This window comes from Drosophila guanche, unplaced genomic scaffold (genome assembly GCF_900245975.1).
Source record: "Drosophila guanche unplaced genomic scaffold, DGUA_6, whole genome shotgun sequence".
Classification (NCBI taxonomy): Eukaryota; Metazoa; Arthropoda; class Insecta; order Diptera; family Drosophilidae; genus Drosophila; species Drosophila guanche.
In genome coordinates, this window is record NW_022995747.1 from 432,800 (window position 1) to 452,613 (window position 19,814).

The following is a 19,814-nucleotide window of genomic DNA, read 5'->3' on the forward strand; positions in this document are numbered from 1 at the left end:
TCCTGTGGAAGCACAAGCAGGAAGGCACACACAAAGGAGAACAAGAAGGAGCTCTGGGAATCTGTGCTGTGTGTTTTTGTGCTGGCTGTGGCACGATGCAGACTGCAACTGATGCCACAGTGCCACTTCTGGCCGTCGGTCGGGTGTCGCTGCCAGAGGAGAGACATTGTGAAAGGCAAACAATACGAAAAAACTTTAATAAAAGCTCTCCTACTCGGACTCCATGGACTCCGTGTGGGAGTGGTCTTTGTGGCAAGCGCAAAAATAGAAGTGTATAAAATAGAAGGGAGCAACAACAATGACAATGTCGTGGACTAAAAAGCATTCGATAGCCTGGGGGCCACGTAAATGCAAATGCACATCAAATGTGAAGAGGATCACCCAGGAGGGTGCGGTCTGGGTTGGAGGCTTGCAACAATAATTGCAAGAGGCAGCAGCCACCAGCCACAAAGCCCCAGAAGGAGACGGCGAAGCCCCGAACAGGGAGCAAGCTGTAAGAAAATATCGAAGAGGTAACCGAGAGCAGTTCAATGCACGACGACCATAACCACCACGAGACCCAGTTAAATGGAGCACTGGAGTCCGAATTGCAGAGTCGTGGAAGGGAATGGCCACTCCATTTGATGGCAGGAGCAGCAACGGCAGCAGCAGCAGCAGCAGCACTTGAAACAAAAGTCGAGGCGAGTACGGGTTCTGGGGCCAGGGCAGGGCAATTGTGTTTGCTGTTGGTAAAACACACAACGTAATAAAGGAACTGCGCTACGACCAGGCAAATGGTAAATGGAAAACGGGAAATGGTAGCTGGACGGGCTATAAACCTTTCAGCCATTGCTACCATTAACCAACTTTGGATCTGAGGGCTGGGGCCAACTCAAACAGCATAAAGGAGCCAGCAAAACCCAAAATGAATAGACCAAACAATGGAATACATATGTCTGACTTTTAGCTACGAATTGGCTATACCCTGGACTAAAAGTAGAGGCAGGGCTTGGACCATCTTTACATTGTGAGGTGTAAGCAGCTGAAGCAGAGACTGGTGGATATATTCTCCCACATTGACTGCTGCTAAGTGCACTCCATAAACCGAAATGACTGCCAGCTACCGCATCCAAATGCTAGGGTATCAAAACTGCATGGCATGGGGTCGGTGAGGGGAGGGCGGCAAGTTTGTTTGTTTGTTTCTGGCCATAAAGTGGTCGGGATTAATGGCAAAATGGCGTCAGTTTGTTTTGAGATTTTCTTCCATGTTGTTTTTTGCTTATTGCACACAAATGAAAAAAAAAAAACCACGACCAAGGAGAGGCCAGAAAAACGACTGGACACACAACATGTCCAGGGCCAAAGAGTCGGACAGGGCACAGGACAATGCAACCAAAAAAAACAGGCAACGAGGCATGTTAACGTGGCATATACATAGCATGTGTGTGTGTGTGTGTGTGTGTGTGTTGTTGCATTTACCTAAGAGAACGTTTCTGTGCATGTGTGCTGCGTATGCGACACGTGTGCAAATTGTGCCCCAAAGTGTCATTTGTTACGTTTTACGTTACTTCCGGTCTGTCGCATCGTTGGCTATAAATAGCCTGACAAAAAAGCGGACCTGGTACACAGATGTGTACATATTTCGACTGTTATTGTTACCCAATCACGGTGATTATTGGTTGATGGCTAGATAGTGGTTTTATGTTTAAACATACCAAAAATCAGCGAAGTATCCATAAAAATGTGCAAACCACAGCCACATTTGTGGCACAAAAGACCAGCCATATTTTCTAGATATATTTCTGATTAATAATACAGATAATATTACCCCCATTACATTATCTTCTCTTTTACCCTCTACAGTATGTAAGCATGTACATAATATGTATGTAAATATGTATTTTCCATGCACTTCTGTGAATTGCTCTGCACTCCTGACCATGTCTTGGGATGGGAGAGCTTTTAGGGGGAAATTGGCATTATTAATTAGGATACATGCTACATGAATGCTGCATGCTGCCAATTTGAAGGTCGTTCAGCAGGAGGCAGGCGGAAGGGAGTGGGTGTGGGTTGCGGGCCAATCAACATGCTGCAGCATTCGATTGCTGACAGAGCAATCAGAGCAGAATCGAGAGGCCCTCCGAGTCCCATTTGAAGCCAAATCCCTTAACTAGTAATGCCTTGCCAGCCAGCCAGCCAAGGCCATTAGCCTGTGCAGGTTGGAATGGGTTGGGATCTGGGGGCTGGATGGTGCGTACATTGAGGCACATTTTTGCAGGTGTCACGTTTTATTTTTAGCACTAAAGGGTCTCTCTCTCTCTCTCTCTCTCTCTCTCTCTCTCGCTGCGAGTAGTTCTTTGGTTCGATCTGGTTGGTTCTCTCATAAGCAGCGCATATCCAGCAGAGCCATCCTTTAATATTTAATGCCAACAATCAGCCTGAATAATTGATGAACACATGTACCGCCACGGGCCAAAGGGAGCAGCAGGACACAGCATGAGGGGGAGAGAGACAAAGAGTAGAGTTGGAGTTGGATGTGGATGTGGAGCTGTGGCAGGAGGTGCTTTGTTGCCTTGTTGTTGGTTTTTGTGTCTGGCGCACGGCAATTAACTTGTTTAAGCCACCAAGTAAACATGGCCAACACATTTGTCAGAGTCACTGTCAATGTCAGCAGTGGGTGGGGTGGGAGGACCATAGCCGGGAGCATAATATCTACCGTACAGTATGCTTTACCTATAAGAATCGTCACAACAACGCCTGCCTGGGGGGTAGGGAGTATCCTTCGCTTACTTCGACAGTTTTGGGCGCCAAATATATGCACAAATACTCGTTCGTATGATATGGTGGGGGGCTGTGGGTTAACACGACACTTTTTTATGGAGGGGAGAATATTCACTTGACTTTTTCACGTTTATTTTCACACACAAACATTGACATTGGCATGTAGGGGGGGTGGTGGCGAGAGCGCAAGGGGGGGGCTGGCAAACAAATTGGAAAACGAAACAATGCTCAATGCTAACAATGAGTTTCATACGATTGAAAATGATATTTGTTGGTTTCTCTGAAGGCTGCACAAGCGCGAACAAAAGGCGTCCATCAAGCACGAAGGATAAACTCTTTCTGTCTGCTGATTGAAAAGGAAACGACGAGTCGGAAAATCTACTGGCAGCTGACTAAACTCAATGCGAGAGAGAGAGAGGAGAGAGCTTTTCTCCAGAGAGAGAGAGAGCTTTGCATTTGCTCTCTCAAGAGTTTCCTCTTTGGTCCTGTGTCATAATTTCTGCAGCGAAATTCCAGGGGAAACTGCACAAGGATAAGGGAGAGCCACAACCTCAGCCAGAGAGAGAGAGAGAGAGAGAAAGAGGAAAGCCGGCAGAATGAGGCTTTCAAACTATTCCAAACACCACCCCAACGCCGCGCAACAACAAATCCACCCCAAGTGCCACCCCCCCGCAAATGTGAAAGCCCGACAGCAGCATTCGCGCTAGACTCTGCCCGAGATTTGGCGTACGAGTCTGTGCTAGATAAACAAAGTAATGTACTATTAGGGGTGCATGGCATGGATGCTTGAGGGTTGGGGTTGAAGCTATACTTATTCTTTAAACAAAAACAATACAAAATCACATCATTAAACCAAAATTTAAACTAACTCAAATCAATAGAATATTAATACTGTAACTTATGGGGCTAACACTTTTAGGTCTTCAAATGCAAATCAATTATTTCGTTGCCTTCCATACCCTGGGCTTTGGGTGTATCTTCGGGATCCAGTAGCTCTCCATCGAAGCTGTTACAAATCAGGCGTTATATTATATTGTCATATTTCCAGCATCCAGCAACGATTTACTTACAATAATTTCACCAGATGGACATCACAGTTCAGTTCGTCGGCACACTTCAGATACAGTTCCTTGAAGACATCCTTCTTCTTCATGCCTATCAGAATGGGCCGCTTGAACACATCACCCTGAACTTTCAACTGGAATTTGTGTGCTTTCTTTAACACAACGGAGGAAGCGGCGGCCCCGTTCTTGTGGCTATTATTCGACTTCATTGCGCGACCTGCTGCATGGGTAATTAAAGATGAGATGTCTCTATGGGTTATTGATTCAAGGAGCACTTACTCAGAGTGTGAAACTTCATGAGGCCAATGCTGTGGGGCGTATCGGTGGGCTCTACCAGAGTGTCGTACTTGTCAATCACAATATCGTCCACATCCACGCCATTGCGCTCGGCCACCTCCTTGAACATGTGCAAAAATTTCCGATGCTGACGCAACTTGTAGTGCTGTATCTCCCCCAACCTATGGGCAAGATCGGAAAACATGCTGTAGGAATAAGACTAGGATCATTTTTCTACCAATATCGTACCAGGACAAGGCTATATCCATGGGTGGATTCTCAGATTCAACAGGTGCTTCCTCCACTGGTTTCGAGCCCTCGGCCTCATCGTCAGAGTCAAGATTCACCTACGGCAAAAGGATAGTAATAATATTAATCGATTCCACACACAATTTGGTAATTACTTACAAAACCCTCGACACGTGGTAACACAGCAGATACCAAGTCAATGTTATCCACAACATGTGATCGCGCTGCTAGCTCTGCCATCCGTTGCCGCCAACTGGTGGGCATTGGAATGGAAGTGGTCCCACTGAAAGATTGCAATATGGTGGTCTGCCTTTGGTCAGACTTGGATTTACTGTCGTTCTTTTTTGTCAACTTTTTCCGCTTGGGCGGTGATGGCTGCTTGACCTCGGGTTGATTGGCCACTTTGCCCAGCGAGGAGCGGGTACGTCTGGCCACGGGCCCAGACGTCTCTTCCTCTGCTTTAGCCTTCTCTTGCTCCAGCTCAAACAACATTTTGGAGACGGGGGAGAGCGAACGTGACGGCTCTTTTGCTTGTCCGCCTGTTGCTTCCTCCCCTATGGGCGGCTTCTCATCTTGCTGGACGTTTTTCTTGCCCTTGCGGTCCTTTTTCTTGGTCGGGGCTGTGGTTGTATCATTCACTTTGGCTTTGCTGGTCTTCTTGGTAGTGGAATGCTCATCAAGTAGCTCAGCCTCCAGCTCCTTGGAGAACGACTCATTCGACGGACTATAAGCCTCCTTGGGAGGAACTGCAAAAGGAAACATTTGTTTTGTTAAATCAATCCATCGAATTATATGCATTTAGTTGCTTTACCTTTAACGCGATTAATAGTTCGCAAGGAGCTAAATATGTCGTACTCGTCGTCAGACATTTCAGCGTAAATCTGGGAAACAAAATAAAATTTAAAATTTATATTTTGTTGAAGGACCCCAGTGTGCCCGCTTATCGATACAAACAGACGCACAACCTTCAATAATATACCAAAAAAACTCATTTTCAAAATACACCTACTGTAAATATACCGAATCCTAAAACATTTTCCTCGGTGTTTATCTTCTTTTTAGTATCACTATCCAGCCTAAACTCTCAGCCCAGACAGTAAATTATAAATCCCTGTAGTTAAGCCATTGTCTGTGGGCTGAGAGCATTATTTTGCTGGTAACATGACGTATTCTTGGTTAACGATACGCGACAGTATGACATCGATTTGTCTCAGCTGTTCGCGAATCTGAGCTGTGAATGTCATACCAATTTCTTCAGAAATCGTTGTGAATGGCTCTTCCAGCCAGCACTTTAATAGTAAATTTACATTTTTGCCAGCCTAAATGTACTTAAAACAATAGCAGATTCGCTATAGCCGCTGCCCCGAAGGGCATTTTTTGTGTGTGCTCCTGTGTGTCCTCGTGTTGATATTTCGTGTTTTAAAACCCCGTGCAAATAGCTCTTGACGAAGCTGCTTGCGTGCCAATTTTCTGTTGGGTCTAAGAAAGTGGTCTCTGAAGCAGAAGAGAAGCGAAAAGAAAAGTGAATAAGCAATTTCACGTTAGCAGAGCCAGCAGCACCTCGATCCTCTCACGGCAATGACTTCCACAAACAATCTGGTCGATGTTGTGCGTCACTATCAGCGGAGCATCGAGAGGCACGGCGAGGACGAGAAGAGGGTAAGTGTGTGTGTGTGTTGGTGTGTGTTTGCGTGTGTGTGTTGTTTGTGTCCCCTACCCTCACCTATACATAGCGCTTGATGTTAGTTTTGTAAGTCGTCGGGGTCGTGCACCTGGTCCCTTTCATTTTCTTGCGAAATGTTAAAACATTTTAGAGACCTGCCGCATGGCTTAGACCCTAAGCTAGGGTCTAATCTAACCTCTAATCATCTGAAAAAATATGTTCGCCCCCAGCTGATGCACTGCATCACAAAGCTGTTCAATCTGCCCATCAAATTCGAGCACCTGCAGGAGACGGGCATTGGCAAGACTGTGAATGCCCTGCGAAAATTCAACGGCGAGGTTGGGGTGGCCGCCCGCACTCTAGTCACACGATGGAAGGCCATGGTGGCCGCCGAGGAGGAGCCCGCCGAGCCAACGCCATCGGCAACGGCAAACACAAGCCACGAGGAGGATTCGGGAAAATCGAATGGTCGGCGATCCAGTGAGGATGACAAGGAACAGGAGTACAAAGGCAGCAATTCATCCAGCGGCGACGACGATCACAGCAGCAGCAAGCGAAAGTCCCGGCACGACGAGAGCAGCTCCAAGAGCAAGTCCGAGAGAAGCAGCAGCAGTAAGCATCACTCGAAGAGCTCCAAGTCGGAATCGGACAAGAAACACAAGAGTAGCCGCCATGATAGGTCGAGGGACAAGGACAAGGAAAAGGACAAGGAAAGGGAGAGCCACAAGGAGTCCAAGCAGCACAGGGACGAGAGATCGAATGGCGAACACAAGACTAAGGACTCGTCCTCATCAAAACAGTCGCGCAGCAGCAGCAGCAGCAGCCACAGGAACAGCACCAGCACCAGCCACCACAGCAGCAAATCCGAGAGTCACAAAAGCGACAAAGAACACAGCGAATCAAAGCACGAAAAGAGCTTGAAAGAGGTAAGAAAGAGGCCTTTACCATTGACACCATCGTCATAGTGCTTCCATTAACTTATGCTTCTCTCAGGATAAAGAAAAACCTAAACACTTCGATCAAAAAACGCCGAAAGGTAAATCGGATAGGCACAAGTCATCTTCCTCATCGTCCAAGTCATCCAAGCGACATCACAGCCCGCAGCAGCAAGAGGAGGAGTTCGCCACACCCAAGCCCAAAATAGCGAAAACCAAAACGACCAAAGATATAACCGGTCAAGAGGAGTCTGTGGATGGCTTTGACTCCAGCATGGGAGCCAATTTCGATGACGTTCTCGGCATGCTCAACATGCCCATGAGCAGCAGCAAGAAAATCAGCTTCAAAGCGAAGCATGTGGTCAAGCCACACACCACAGCAGCCTCTACTTCCTCAACATCATCAGCAGCAGCTGCCGCAGCAGCTGTTGCACCATCCTACAGGGAGGCTTCCTCCAGCAGCAGCCGACCCGTCACTACCAAAGTAATTTGCCAAAAATCCCTCATAGATCCGACCATTGATAGTCTTCAAAAAATGCTCTTTGCTTAGAAACCCGAGCTATTGGCCTCCACCGCCAAGCTGGAGCCACTGGATCCGAGCATTGCCCTAGAGCTGCCAACCATTTCGAACAACTACAAACCCTTGCCCCTTAATCAGACGGTCATGGATGTGGTATTCAACCATGGCGGGGGATCCCACAAGTCCTCTGCCGCGCGCTACTTCAACGAATCGGAGGCCCTGGCCGCAGGCATTTCCTCAAAAACAATGCGGTGGGTACTTCCTCTAGTCTCTTACCAATCAACCTTTTGATTATATCTTTTGGTTGAACGGCAGCACTAAGATCTACTCAGGTGTGAGGACTGGCCAAATTCTGCAGGTGGCCTCACTATTTGATCTGTGCACTCGCGTCCTTCAGAAGAATATTGATGGTAAGTGGACGGAATGGACTTGAATGTATTTCAAGTTTTGCTTACCAAACACAAATAATATTTTGTTTTTGGTCTTTGGTCTTTGATAACTTTATTTTGTCGTCTGACAGCCTTGGAGTACACCGGTGGCGTACCTTTTGAGGTACTTCGACCGGTTCTGGAGAGAGCAACGCCTCAGCAGCTGTTAAACTTCGAGGAGTACAATCCGTATCTAATGGAAGACAGCGATATCCTATGGCAGATGCATGTCACGCGCAACTGTCGCAGTCAGAGGCGTGAGGAGATGGAGACATGGCGTGAAATGTTCTTGGTACGCACCGACCTATCATTATCTGAAAAACGAACATAAAGCTACGATTTTTTCCCTTGCAGCGCTGCCAAGAGGAGAAGGATCGCAAGCTCAGCATACTCGCGGAGAGCATCCGGGCCTCGCAGAAGATCAGCGAGGCTCCAGTGCGCAAAACTCAGTTGGCATTCGTAGACTCGATGGTAAAGCCACCACGCAACGTGCAACGCAAGCAGGAGCAGTACGGCACCAGGGGCAAAATGATAGCCACACCAGCCGCCCGAGTGGCGGCCCTCTCCAGTGTGACGCCCAATGCGGCCAAGGTGGGCGATGCCCGACTGCGAGTACTGGGTGCCGGGCGTGACACGGCGCAAATGGGTAAGCGAATTGGGAAGTGCGAATTTTGTGTGATCTAACTTAATTTTTCCTTCTGCAGCTGTGGCTCCGATGCGACCCAAAAAGGCCCCTCTGATGGCCAAGACCTTGCAGTTTATGCGCGGACGCCACAAGAGATAGAAGGTGGAATAGTATGGGGCAGCTATTACAATGTTACAATCAATCTTATACTCAAGAAAGCACATCATTAACTTCAAAGTGTAACGCGGCGGCCGCAGGTTTTTCTTTTCTTCAGGGGAGATTCGATTGCGGCACGCAACATCCGGTACCGCTCACGTTCTTATTTATTCATGTTCTATCCCCTTGGATAATTCTATCGTGTACTATAGCTCCTAAGTTTCATTTATAGCTATTGTAAGTCAACGTTTTGTTGTTGGAGAAATTCGATTATGTTCAAGTTAGTAGTTGGATCTTTTTAAACTCAATTGTCAATAAGTAAAATTTTAAATTTAAGTTCGTTTGTCCCAGAGGGCTGTGCGAGTGTCGAAAGTCAAACAGAGGAGAAGAGGTGGTTCCAGGCCGTTTCAGATTCAGACTCAAAATTGTATATATATCTATGTTAATCCCACATGTTAATCGAAATTTATAAACCTAATGCTATAATCAAAGGTCCTTTATTCCACTAGTAAGCCAGGGAAATTGTATGAATCAGTCAGTAATCAGTAGCTCAATGGCCGACCAGCGACTTGCTGACATTTGAAAGGAGTCGAACGATCACACTAATTGTTAATATAATGGGATAAATTATAGTATATAGAATACAACCCGCCCCCCCCTAACAGAGACAAGGAGGAAACCAATTGTTGAACACCACACAAACACACACATACACATAATAGTAACAGTAATATTATACAGACTTATTACAAATAAATTATTTTCAAGCATAAAACATTGGAACTGGAAATTCATTTGTTCTCGATTAAGCTCCAATGCAGTAGAGCGTCTTGCTGCTTCCGTAGAACACATCGACCAACCGCTGGCAGGAACTATTCATGGCTAACAGACGATTCGATGTGCCCGATAGGTAAGAGGTCGATGAGGTGGAGCATCCCCCACTGCTGTTCTCACTGTGTGTGGGAAAAAAGAGAAACTCATTGAAAATCAATTCGGAAATGCAAATGGAAATACCCACCTCATGGGAGTGAGCTTCTTGATGTCCCAGAGCCTCAAGCTGCCATCGCTGCAGGTTGTGGCCAAATGCTGATTGTGTGGACTCCAAGCCAAAGAGCTAACCGGTGCCGGATGATCCTTCAGCTCGCTGAGCTGTGCCCCAGCGGCCAGATCGAATATGCGCACCTTGGCCTCCTCCCCGGCGGCGGCCAGCATTTTGCCATCGGGACTGAACGCCAGGTTGGTCACTGCTTGGCGGCAATCTGCAAACACACGCATCAGCTTGCCGCTGGTGGCACACCACAAACGCACCGAGTGATCTGCGGATCCAGTGGCCAAGTAGTTGCCATTCGGATGAAAGGCAACGCACTGTAACAAATCAGATCTTTAGGCATATTTTTACAGGACTAAAATGCTTGTTGGTAGCCCACCTCTACGTCCTGCGTGTGGCCTGCATAGATAATGAGTGCGTGCTCGCGTTCCAGGGACCACAGGCGGGCGCTCAAATCTTTGGAGCCTGTGACCACATACTGGCCCACGGGGCTCTCGTCCATGCACCAAATAGGATAGTTGTGGCTGCGGTATATGGCAGCGCAGTGCAGGTTGTGGGCCCGCCAACAGCGCATGGTGGAGTCCTTCGAGACGCTGTACAGGAGCGGATAGTGAGCAGAGAAGCGTACGTCGGTGACGCCTCTGGTATGACCACGCAGCTGCAGGCCGCCATATTCATTGCTGTGTGTCAAAATGATGGTCAAAGAAATTGTTCAGCTGTGGAAAAAAGGCTTCACTTACAAGGAATTGTCTGCATATTTAAGACGTTCCGCCCTGTTGCGTTGCCGACGCTCTTCCTCTGTGCATTCAGTTTTCTCCTCGTTGCTTGCTGTCTCATCCTCTTCCTCCTCGTTGTTCTCGCAGTTGTTGAGCTCCCAGGGGCACTGCGATTGCGGGTAGCGTCTGTAGAAGCTCTTGCCCCGACAACTGTGCTGATTGAGCTGCCACAGCTGAACGGAGGAGTTGTCGAACCCCGCCACCATGTGGCACTCGCTGGCATCCAGATGAGCCGCGGTGAGGCCACGCGTACGCTCGCTGATCTTCAGGAAGCGCGGGAGTTCGATCTGAGCCTTGAGAACTTGAGATGTGCAGGACTTGAGGGTTTCCAGGCAGCCATCAACGTTGAGCTGCGACCGGGTGGTCTCTGCGAATTCATCGCCGTCCGGCTCCTTCTTGATGTCGTTCTCCAGCTTGACGGTTGGCTCCTCGGCGGGTCGTTTTCTGCTATTTTTCTCTGCACTGGACTTTCCCGGCTTCTGCTCGCTGCGAATATTGAAAGTGCCTGATGCGTCTTCCACATCGTCCGCATCGACGTCGTCTGTCAGTCCCATCAGATGATCTTCGCTGAAAACACGCTGCTCGTTCTCCACGATCTGCACATGCAGCCAGGTGTACAGCAGGTTCATGATCAGCACATGGCCACGGCGCTGCAGATAGCCACACATCTTGTCTACAACCTGAGATGTGGTGTGCAGCTCGTACTTGGAGGAGCGAAAGTGGGCCACGATGTCGTCTGCCTCGGCAGTTTCCAGCTTAATGCAGCCACTGAGTATCTGCAGCAGGTTCATGAAGTAGTCCAGCTCCGTGTCGCCGGTGTCCTGCGCCTCCCGCGCAAAGCGTATGTGGAAGGTTGACTCTGTGCTGGTGCATCCATTGATCTTAGTGGGCAAAGGGGCGTCGTACATGTCCACCGGCGCCACCAGATGTGCATACTTTCTCAGCAGCTCGACGGCGCCCTTAGCTTCACGTGCTTTCAGCAGATCCAAGTAGAAGTGGCACAGCATGGGCCCGTAGAAGCGCTTCATCTCGATTCGCAGCGGCTCCGGCTGGGCCTCCACGAACTGCGAGAAGCGTCCGAACTGCTGGTCCACCATGTGCTGGTTGTTGGTGATCACCTGAACGTTTGAGTAGGTAAAACTGTTGCCGCCATGCAGGTCCGTCTCAAGCATTTTGCTCACTGCAAACTGATTTTTGTTTTGCAGTAGGAGAAAGTCCGAGCGGCGGAATCGCTCATTACTCTGTGGGGGAAGTGAAAATGATTGGTGATTAGCATAAGGAGAGTACATTGATTTGCGGTGCAACAGCACAACTCGTACCACATAGTTTTTCTGCTTCAGCAGCAGTCCTACGGCGCAGCGCAGTAAATCGGTTTTCGAGGATTTTTTGGTTACAGTTGTCTTTATTCCGGCGCCACCAGTGTAGTTGGGCGAAGAGGCGTGCGCGTGGTTATTGTTGTTGTTGTTATTGATGTTGGCATTGGGCAAACTCATATTTGAGCAGTCGATGCAAAGAATCCTGATCCTGTCCTGCACCTCACGCAAGCATCAGTGTTGCGTGCTTTGACAGTCGCTTCCGTTGACCAGAGGCTCCTTCTACTCGATCGTTGGCATTGAAAATGTATCTTCCCGTTTTTCGTGGTTCCCGTCTTCGATTGATTACAAATGATTGAACCGAAATTGATTTGGGCCGCTAAAGTTAATAATTTTTATGCAGTTGCATAGCGATGGTAAGTTCATTTATCGATGTATTAGATTTCCTTACGTCATAATTTCCGTGTAGCGTGCGTAACGTAACGATTTGAATTTTGTTATTGCCAAATTAGTTTGTTTTGGTTTGCTCATTCTTTTTTCTACAACCTTAGCTTGATGGCTGTTTTTGTTGTTTAATATGTTTTTGTGCAAGTTTGTCTGCATTCAATGGTTAAAATATGAAGAAATCTTAGCACAGTAGAGATGGGACACCGATACGCCGACAAAGCAAATATCGATGTGGTTATGGCTATCGACTGCCACAATATCAACAACAGCTGTTCGATTGTTATTGTTTTATTGTTGCTCCTCCCGCTCCCGATCAGTTTCTGTTTCTTTTATTTCATTTCGCTGCGCGTTTGACTAATTTGGTATTGTAAAACGGTATTTTTACTTGGCCTTTAAGCATAGCCAACATGAGCAGCACATCAAAGTTCGTGAGCGAATTCTGTGATATTATCGACTCCTATGGCGGCCGTGATAAGGTAAAGAGCAATCAAGCACCAAAATCAATTAACAATTAATAGGCACCACCTGTTTTGTTAACCCTTTACTCAAGAGCGTGTGTTCGCCTAAAACTAGGTATTTAAGAAACTGCATCGTGGCATTATGACGGGTCCATTAAGAGGGGCCTGCCTCTGTCACGACCTTGAACCAACAGGTTTTTTGAGCTCTTCGCAGTGGGGTTTGAGAGCTTTTGACGAGGAAGTCTCAGTTTTGGACCTTGCCTCACTTCTTGCATTTGGCAATGGCTTCGATTCGCATGATTCGACCTGGCTTATCAGCTCAGGCAATACTACTCACGAGAGTTTGGTCGTCGGCTGCAGACTTAAGATAATGTTGAATACTATAGCCGGCAAGCAGTTAACCCGCTGCCAGATAAAGAAGATTATACGCTGCGAGAGAAAGGTTTGTTCACTTTCGTATTGGCCACGGAATGGGGATGGGGGAGCAAGGGTGAAATTCGATGACCTACAAAAGCAATCGGTCGAACCCCATTCCCATTGATTTCAAAGCAAATATCCTGCAATATTAATAGACAGTCGAGTAAACATAAAACCCATCATCAGGAGGAGGAGTAGGAGGAGGACTCCATTCCATACTCGATGGCTCCAGTCTTGTAGCAGCACTTACTGAAGATGCTTGTGGCATTCCTGGTGTTCTTTTTATCGCTGATGGTTTTTTATCTGTTTGTGACAACAAAACAATTTCACAAATGGCAATTATAGGGGATCGAGCGGAATCGGATCGCGGGAGGTTCCGTAAAAGGGGTCAAGTGAGTGCAAACAGAGACACGGGGTGCTGTTCGCTTGATAAATTGGATACACAGCTGTACCGCACTGAGCTGCACTGAGTAAATAATATCTATTTGTCTTTCTCTCTCACTCTTTCTTTTCACAGGTGATGAAAGCGCTCTGCTACAGTGCCAAACTGGTGGCTGGCTACCATGCGAAGAGGAATCCCGATTTGGCCAAGCGATATGCCACGGCCAGCTCAAAGATATCCGGAGCCAGGGCCACCCTGCGGCTGATTGACGACATTCCCATGATACAGTACGCCCTGGAGTATGGCTTGGGGGAGAATGAGCCGGATCGCGTTATGGCCGTGCTGGGGGTGACGGCCAATATCGTGGACCTGCTGTACTACCCAATCGAGAAGGTCTGCTGGCTGGCCGAGCACAAGATTGTGGATGTGAAGAATGCGGACAGATGGGACAACGTAAATTCCATATTCTGGGTGCTCTCCGTTTACCTCAACCTGATGCGGTACATAGAAAATTAATTGAAATTAAAAGATCGCCTAATCCCATGGGTTTCTCTTGCAGAACAATGCGTAACTTCTCCCTGAATCAGGAAAAACTGAGCTGCAATCCAAAGCTAAGCGAGTAAGTTATCAATTTTCAGTTACACATTTTCCGCCACTCTTGACGCAATCCCTACTTACAGCATTGATGCCACTACCTTGGCCAAGCATCGCCTGGAGCTGGTGTCCATTGCTCGCATATCCCTGGACTTTGTGCACGCCGTCAGCACCCTTCCCGGAGGCTATCTGTGGGGCGGCAAGCTCTCCACCTTCCAGGTGGGGGCGATAGGCACCCTATCCGCCGGCCTTGGCATCTATCAGATCTTTGCCAAAAGAAAACTGAACAAGTAGTTGTCGCCGCTCGCCTTTTTGTACTCGTATTTTTGATGAACGAAAGTTTTAAACTAGTCCTTAGAAGTTGTTGTACGTTAGTAAAGTAAGTGTAACCGCGCACAAAATACACGCTAAACAATTAAGAAAGTCTTGTGATGGATCTTGGTCTGTGTGTCCTTTATTATCTGTTACTTCATTTTATTGTGTGTTTGCTGTTAGGTTCCGATACATGTAATGGATGTTTTAGTGCGCCTTCAGCATGCCAGCATATAAGGCTTAACATAATGTACAGGCTCCCCTCTCTTCATGAATATTGTCATCGCCCTGCCGAGGCGAGGGTTCATTACAAGAATTATGAATAATAATTATGTTTATGTTTGTTTCATTTATACGATTTGTCATCAGTTTAGCAGTCATTGTATACAATGTTCTTCCCTAGGCATATTTAAAATACTCATATGTCTGATATTATACTCGTTATGTTTATGGGGTTTATAACTTGATTTACTCGATTCTTCGATTTAGATTACATGAGGCACCGAATGACCGACCGACCGACAAGACAGACTACCTCCATTCTGGTCTTCTGTGGCCTTCGGCTATGGTTTAAAATAACATTTTGTTAGTAAATAGATTCTTATTTATGCTGCATAGTTATTAACAATTGGTATTATTATTTATATCATTATCTTCGGGTTTCCTTCTCTGCTCTGCTCTGCTTTGCTTTTTGCTTCATGGGTAAGCTCTTTAGATGTACGAAATATTAATGGAGTCCTGTATTATAGCCCCCCGTATCTTTTAGTGCGTATCATTAAAATTCTCGTTAGTCTGATATAAATAGAGATATTTGTTGTTGTGGATTTGTTAATTGTTCAATAATATACCTAGCTACAGGAGTTGTACGGTTATGCGTATCATTATTGTTTATATTTATAGTATTATTCGTCCCTTTCCTTTTATTTCGTTATGCTCGTGTTTCCCTTTGCAATTCGTATACAAAAAAAAAGCCTCAAAAAGTTCACAAAAAATGTTCAACTTTGTTCCATTTGCTTTTTTGTAGCTGTGTGTATCTATGTGAATGAATGAATGAGTGTATGGGTGTGCGCGTGTGTGTGTGTGTGTGTAGTTGTTATAACCATAATGCAATTTGAACTTTTGCTCATAACAATATATAGGTAGTAATAGTTTTTATTACATACATAAATAGGTATACAATATATATATTGGAAGCTATTTAAAATGGCACTGCAGTAATTTTTGTTTATATTCCTATATAAGGTGGGAAAATCAATTAGTTGGGTCGCCCCCAACACCAGCCCTGAGGGTACAACCCTTATCTAGGGGTAACTCGCTGGCCGGTGACGACGACCCCGTACTAAATATTCTTCTAAATCCTCTTCACATTCTTCCTGCTATAACAACAGTGTACGCACAGATTCGTATTCGTATTCGTATTCGTATTCCTTCTTCTTCAAGTACTATTAAAATATATTCATATTGTATGTGGTATTTGATTATTGCATTAAAAGCTTAGTATTCCGTTCTGAATTCTGAATATTTCGGTATTTTCTTACATACTCGTATTCCATCTTTTCTTTTCTTTGCCTTTGTGTATATATATAATATACTCGTATATAGTAGGTTGTATAATAGTCTTTTTAAAAACCGTTCTTATTGCGTTCTTATCCTTATCGCCTATGCTTATTGCCTAACTGTAACACATTTGCCGAGCAAATTCCGTGTGCTACTGTTTAAAATTCAATTTGCAAAGTTCTTGCTTTTATGTTCCCCCAAAATGTGTCTCACATGTTCGCTTGTGTGGTTTGTTTGTTGTCTTGTGTGAATTTTTGAATACCAGATGAACAATCATCAGTCGGTAATACGATAGTAAAAATATCCGCTGTGTATATATAAGGGCATCGATTAGTATAGAGAGCTGTAGTTTTAGTATATGGTATATAGTACGGTATATGTAGGTTACAGTATACAGTTAATGTGTGTGTGTAGAGATATCGGCATAAGAGTAGAGATATTCCTCCCATCGGATTTTCGGATTCTTTCACCTTGAGTTTAAAAATACGTTTTTTACTCTTTCTTTTTATAGTGATCTCGTAGGAGTCTTAGAGTAATGGGGTGTATAGTAGATAAGCGGATGACTTGTGTCTGTAAAATATATGTATGTATGTATATGTATATTAATATATATATATATATATATATATATCTGTACTATGTAGTATTTGTTGCATTGGTAGTTAAGATTTTATTGTTGTCTAATTTCGCTTTGCATAAACTCCTTAATTATTTTTTACTTTTACTTTGCTAAAATTTAATATTATCGGTTTTGCGTGGGAAGCGTTCGATTTTGGTTCCTTTACATTTCGTTTAAATATTAATTTGTCTTTTTCTTGTTTTTCTTGTGTGTGTTTTATTGATACATAATAATTCTTCCTTTTCTTTTTCTTTTGAAAATAAAATGTCTTCTTTTTTAAATTAGATGAAAAGCCAGTGCGGAAAAGTTTAAAATGTTTGTAGATTAAATTTAAAAATCTCGTTTTTTTTTTGTTATTTTCGTTTTTGTTTTTGTTTTGGTAGTTTAGCTTGTAAAAGCGTTAAAAACTTTAAAGTAAAACTGATTTAACATCCGATCGATCGAGATTAAGTGCGCCAATTGCCATCTGGCCGAAAAAGCCTTAAAATGTTCCATTAAAAGTTGTTCGCCGTCGCCTTATTTCGTCATTGGTGAGTAAAAAGTATCGTAAATGTAGGTAGATATTTAAAATTGTTTCACGAATATGTATGCAAGTTTTCGAGTTTCGAGTGTGTGTGTGATTGTTGAGAGTATTTTTTTGTATGTTGTATCTGAAAATTCAAAGCTTGAGCTAAAACACTTTGCATCCAATAGTTGAATGGGTATGTAAGAATAAAAAAGAGGCTACAAAATGTAATTTAAAAAGAATCCATCCATCCAATGAGCGAGGGGAAACTACTGACTGTAGCCGCCCCTCAAGGTAAGTCTTACAATTATTAATAATTCAGCTAAAGCACCATTTTATCTTTACAGTTTGTCTAGCTTAAATATTACAGGGTATTTGTGATTCGTTCAACTTTCAGATTTAAAATATATCCTATAACCCATCCTCCATTTTAATACTCATACTGTATGTATATATAGCTATATGTATGTCTGTATCTTGTATATAGTTTAAGGTTAATTCCAGCGAAATGTTCAACTCTTTTTCTGTCCACCGCAACCCCTGATATCCTGATTTATAAACTATTCGTATGATCTAACTCTAGGTGTAGGTATAGGTATAGGCTTTTGGTATAGGTATAGGATGTACATATGTAGAGTATACTTGCATTGCATCGTAGTACAATAGAATGTAAACTGCATTTAAAAGTAGTCAATAAGCTTTTGTTTTGATTTGTGGTTGGCATTAAAGCGATTTAAGTGGGTGATTTGCTTGGGATTCGCTCCTTAATCCATTCCTATTCCTTAATCATTCCTTAACCTTATCTAAGGCATTATACGTTATGTATATGGGTATGTGTGTGTGTGTGTGTGTGTGTGTGTCTGTGTGTATACTGTATATAGATAGGTATTTATTTATGGGGTAAATGGTTAGTAAGAATGCATTTGACTAGCATTCATAGCGATCTCTATTTTTTGGGTTTATTGCTCTTATACACTCTTTGGCTTGCATCGGGACCGACCACTGTGGGGGCCGGGGGATCCCTAAAGGCAAAGGAAACTAAGATTTTTGTAGGTAGAGGCGCTACAACAGAAACCGTTACACTAAGAGGCATCCATGGTTACCCTAGACCCGCATTCCATTCTCCTTTCTCCTTTCTCCATACTCATACAATTCTTTCTCCTCATCATCCTCGTATTTGTTAATTAAAAATTACTTATCTCTGCAAATTGATACATTAAAAACTAAACAAATTTAACTATTCTGCAGCGCAGCATTCGCTCAACATTTGCCCTTTTTGGTATTGTTAATATTATAATTATTTTGTTTCCTTTTTTAATTTGTTTTTCTACCATAAAATCCCTGTAGGTTCTTCTTATTTATCGTTTTGTGTGTGGAGTGTATGGTGTCTTTAAATAATGCTAAAATCAATTAATGCCTAAAATAGAGTTTAGAGAGTGTAGAGCATGATTTTGTTAAAATTCGACACAGCATCCCCTGACAGATGTCAGCCTGGAGTACAGTCACCAGTCGCCAGTGTTTTAAACCAGCATTTAGATTTCGTTCAGTTTGTTTTGTCTTGGTAAAGTAATTTGATTGTTTTTATGCTTAAATTCGTTTGAATTTAACTTTTGATATTATGACTAGTAAGTTTGTTTCTTTCTTTTCGGATATCGGCGATTCTTAAGAGTAACAATCTGCTGGGAAAAGCTTGGAAGAGGTTAGTAGTGTTGGTTAAGCTTCGAATAAGTGTTTGCTAAATGAAAAGTAGGAAATTTAATGAGTAAGAAAAAGCAACATGTTTCTTTTAGATTTGTGAATATGTGTGTTTTTGTGAGTTGATCTTTATGCAAGTGTACAAAAAATGAATTAAATTAAATCATTGTTATTTAACAATATGTAAAGATTAGTGCGTGTTTCGTGGCTACATACGTTGTGTGTGTATAGGTATATGGATAATAAGTGGTTAAAGCACTGGAGATCCTTTCTCAAAATACATGAAAAAATATGTAAGACATAGATATAATATGCTTATAGCGCCATGGCATGGGGCGCTCTTAAACTGTAACAGCCAAAAAAGCCAAAAGCATAATAAAGTTCCCTTAAAAAAAAGTTCAACAATTAATCAGGCATCGTGAGTAAATGTTTAACAAAAAGTTTGCGTGTTTCGTGTTTGTTCTTAAAACTAATCGAAAATAACAAAAAGAAAACTGAACATTGAAAATCTCGTAAATCAAATAAACTCAAAAATGTAACAAAAATTCAATAAATGACAGAAATAGGGGCAGAGGGTAAGGGTAGGCAAAAGGTAAATGAATTTACAATTTTTAAAAAACTCTCCTAAAAATTGAAATTCCCTGATAGATAAACGTTCAACGGACAGTCCATAGATGTACCTAAATATATAGAATATTTGTACGGGGCTTGGCTAAGTAAAAAGAAACCACATAAAATTCCTCAATACTAGCGCAAAAAAAATATAAACAACAAAAATAAATTCTCCAATCTCGCGGGCGAGGGTGAGAAGCTAATCCTGATTCTCGATCCAGCTTCCGCGCTCTCTCTCTCGTAAGCTTAAAATTACACAATAACAAAATAAGGAATAGATTTAGAACAGCTTTCTTAGCCAAAAAGTAACAATTATAGTGTGGGGTTCGTTTGATGGTTGATGGGTAAATGAAATCGTTAATTTCATCGCTCCAGCATCGAAGCTGCATCCAAATGCTGTTTG

At 43.9% G+C, this 19,814-nt stretch overlaps 4 protein-coding genes across 6 annotated transcripts; 2 read left to right on the forward strand and 2 right to left on the reverse strand.

The window, feature by feature from the left end:
* Window positions 1–3,599: 3,599 nt before the first annotated feature.
* Window positions 3,600–5,293, reverse strand: LOC117583062 (uncharacterized protein CG4449). Its single transcript, XM_034271234.1, has 6 exons — window positions 5,161–5,293; window positions 4,509–5,095; window positions 4,350–4,447; window positions 4,104–4,282; window positions 3,831–4,044; window positions 3,600–3,766 (listed from the first exon to the last, which is right to left on the reverse strand). Exons 1-6 carry the CDS (start codon window positions 5,216–5,218, stop codon window positions 3,676–3,678), a joined length of 1,227 nt encoding a protein of 408 aa, XP_034127125.1. The 5' UTR covers window positions 5,219–5,293; the 3' UTR covers window positions 3,600–3,675.
* A 303-nt stretch (window positions 5,294–5,596) lies between these two features.
* On the forward strand, window positions 5,597–9,347 carry LOC117583059 (transcription elongation factor B polypeptide 3). 2 transcript variants are annotated; one of them, XM_034271230.1, is made up of 8 exons: window positions 5,597–6,008; window positions 6,243–6,938; window positions 7,006–7,431; window positions 7,498–7,718; window positions 7,783–7,877; window positions 7,988–8,187; window positions 8,250–8,541; window positions 8,600–9,347. In XM_034271230.1, exons 1-8 carry the CDS (start codon window positions 5,928–5,930, stop codon window positions 8,677–8,679), a joined length of 2,091 nt encoding a protein of 696 aa, XP_034127121.1. In that variant the 5' UTR covers window positions 5,597–5,927; the 3' UTR covers window positions 8,680–9,347. The 2 variants fall into 2 exon arrangements, with proteins under 2 accessions (XP_034127121.1, XP_034127122.1); XM_034271231.1 differs by having other exon boundaries at window positions 5,598–6,008; window positions 8,250–8,538; window positions 8,603–9,347.
* A 39-nt stretch (window positions 9,348–9,386) lies between these two features.
* On the reverse strand, window positions 9,387–12,234 carry LOC117583056 (TAF5-like RNA polymerase II p300/CBP-associated factor-associated factor 65 kDa subunit 5L). Its single transcript, XM_034271222.1, has 5 exons — window positions 11,820–12,234; window positions 10,465–11,741; window positions 10,104–10,404; window positions 9,695–10,041; window positions 9,387–9,629 (listed from the first exon to the last, which is right to left on the reverse strand). The coding sequence occupies exons 1-5, from the start codon at window positions 11,991–11,993 to the stop codon at window positions 9,482–9,484; spliced, it is 2,247 nt and encodes a 748-aa protein (XP_034127113.1). The 5' UTR covers window positions 11,994–12,234; the 3' UTR covers window positions 9,387–9,481.
* Window positions 12,235–12,569: 335 nt separating this feature from the next.
* Window positions 12,570–14,526, forward strand: LOC117583065 (peroxisomal membrane protein 11C). 2 transcript variants are annotated; one of them, XM_034271237.1, is made up of 4 exons: window positions 12,570–12,736; window positions 13,653–14,017; window positions 14,077–14,136; window positions 14,198–14,526. In XM_034271237.1, the coding sequence occupies exons 1-4, from the start codon at window positions 12,668–12,670 to the stop codon at window positions 14,403–14,405; spliced, it is 702 nt and encodes a 233-aa protein (XP_034127128.1). In that variant the 5' UTR covers window positions 12,570–12,667; the 3' UTR covers window positions 14,406–14,526. The 2 variants fall into 2 exon arrangements, with proteins under 2 accessions (XP_034127128.1, XP_034127127.1); XM_034271236.1 differs by lacking the exon at window positions 12,570–12,736 and adding an exon at window positions 13,054–13,160.
* The last annotated feature ends 5,288 nt before the right edge of the window (window positions 14,527–19,814 follow it).

Bases quoted from the DNA above. Each gene is read 5' to 3' on its own strand.
- LOC117583062 (XM_034271234.1), bottom strand. From the start codon at position 5,218: ATGTCTGACGACGAGTACGACATATTTAGCTCCTTGCGAACTATTAAT. The intron at 5,096-5,160 runs GTAAAGCAACTA...TTCCTTTTGCAG, and splicing joins AACTATTAATCGCGTTAAAG to TTCCTCCCAAGGAGGCTTAT. The intron at 4,283-4,349 runs GTACGATATTGG...TCTTGCCCATAG, and splicing joins ATGGATATAGCCTTGTCCTG to GTTGGGGGAGATACAGCACT.
- LOC117583059 (XM_034271230.1), top strand. From the start codon at position 5,928: ATGACTTCCACAAACAATCTGGTCGATGTTGTGCGTCACTATCAGCGG. The intron at 7,719-7,782 runs GTGGGTACTTCC...GTTGAACGGCAG, and splicing joins ATTTCCTCAAAAACAATGCG to CACTAAGATCTACTCAGGTG. The intron at 8,188-8,249 runs GTACGCACCGAC...TTTCCCTTGCAG, and splicing joins CATGGCGTGAAATGTTCTTG to CGCTGCCAAGAGGAGAAGGA.
- LOC117583056 (XM_034271222.1), bottom strand. From the start codon at position 11,993: ATGAGTTTGCCCAATGCCAACATCAATAACAACAACAACAATAACCAC. The intron at 10,405-10,464 runs GTAAGTGAAGCC...TTTGACACACAG, and splicing joins AAATATGCAGACAATTCCTT to CAATGAATATGGCGGCCTGC. The intron at 10,042-10,103 runs GTGGGCTACCAA...GATTTGTTACAG, and splicing joins GCCACACGCAGGACGTAGAG to TGCGTTGCCTTTCATCCGAA.
- LOC117583065 (XM_034271236.1), top strand. From the start codon at position 13,089: ATGTTGAATACTATAGCCGGCAAGCAGTTAACCCGCTGCCAGATAAAG. The intron at 13,161-13,652 runs GTTTGTTCACTT...TTCTTTTCACAG, and splicing joins TTATACGCTGCGAGAGAAAG to GTGATGAAAGCGCTCTGCTA. The intron at 14,137-14,197 runs GTAAGTTATCAA...CCCTACTTACAG, and splicing joins TGCAATCCAAAGCTAAGCGA to CATTGATGCCACTACCTTGG.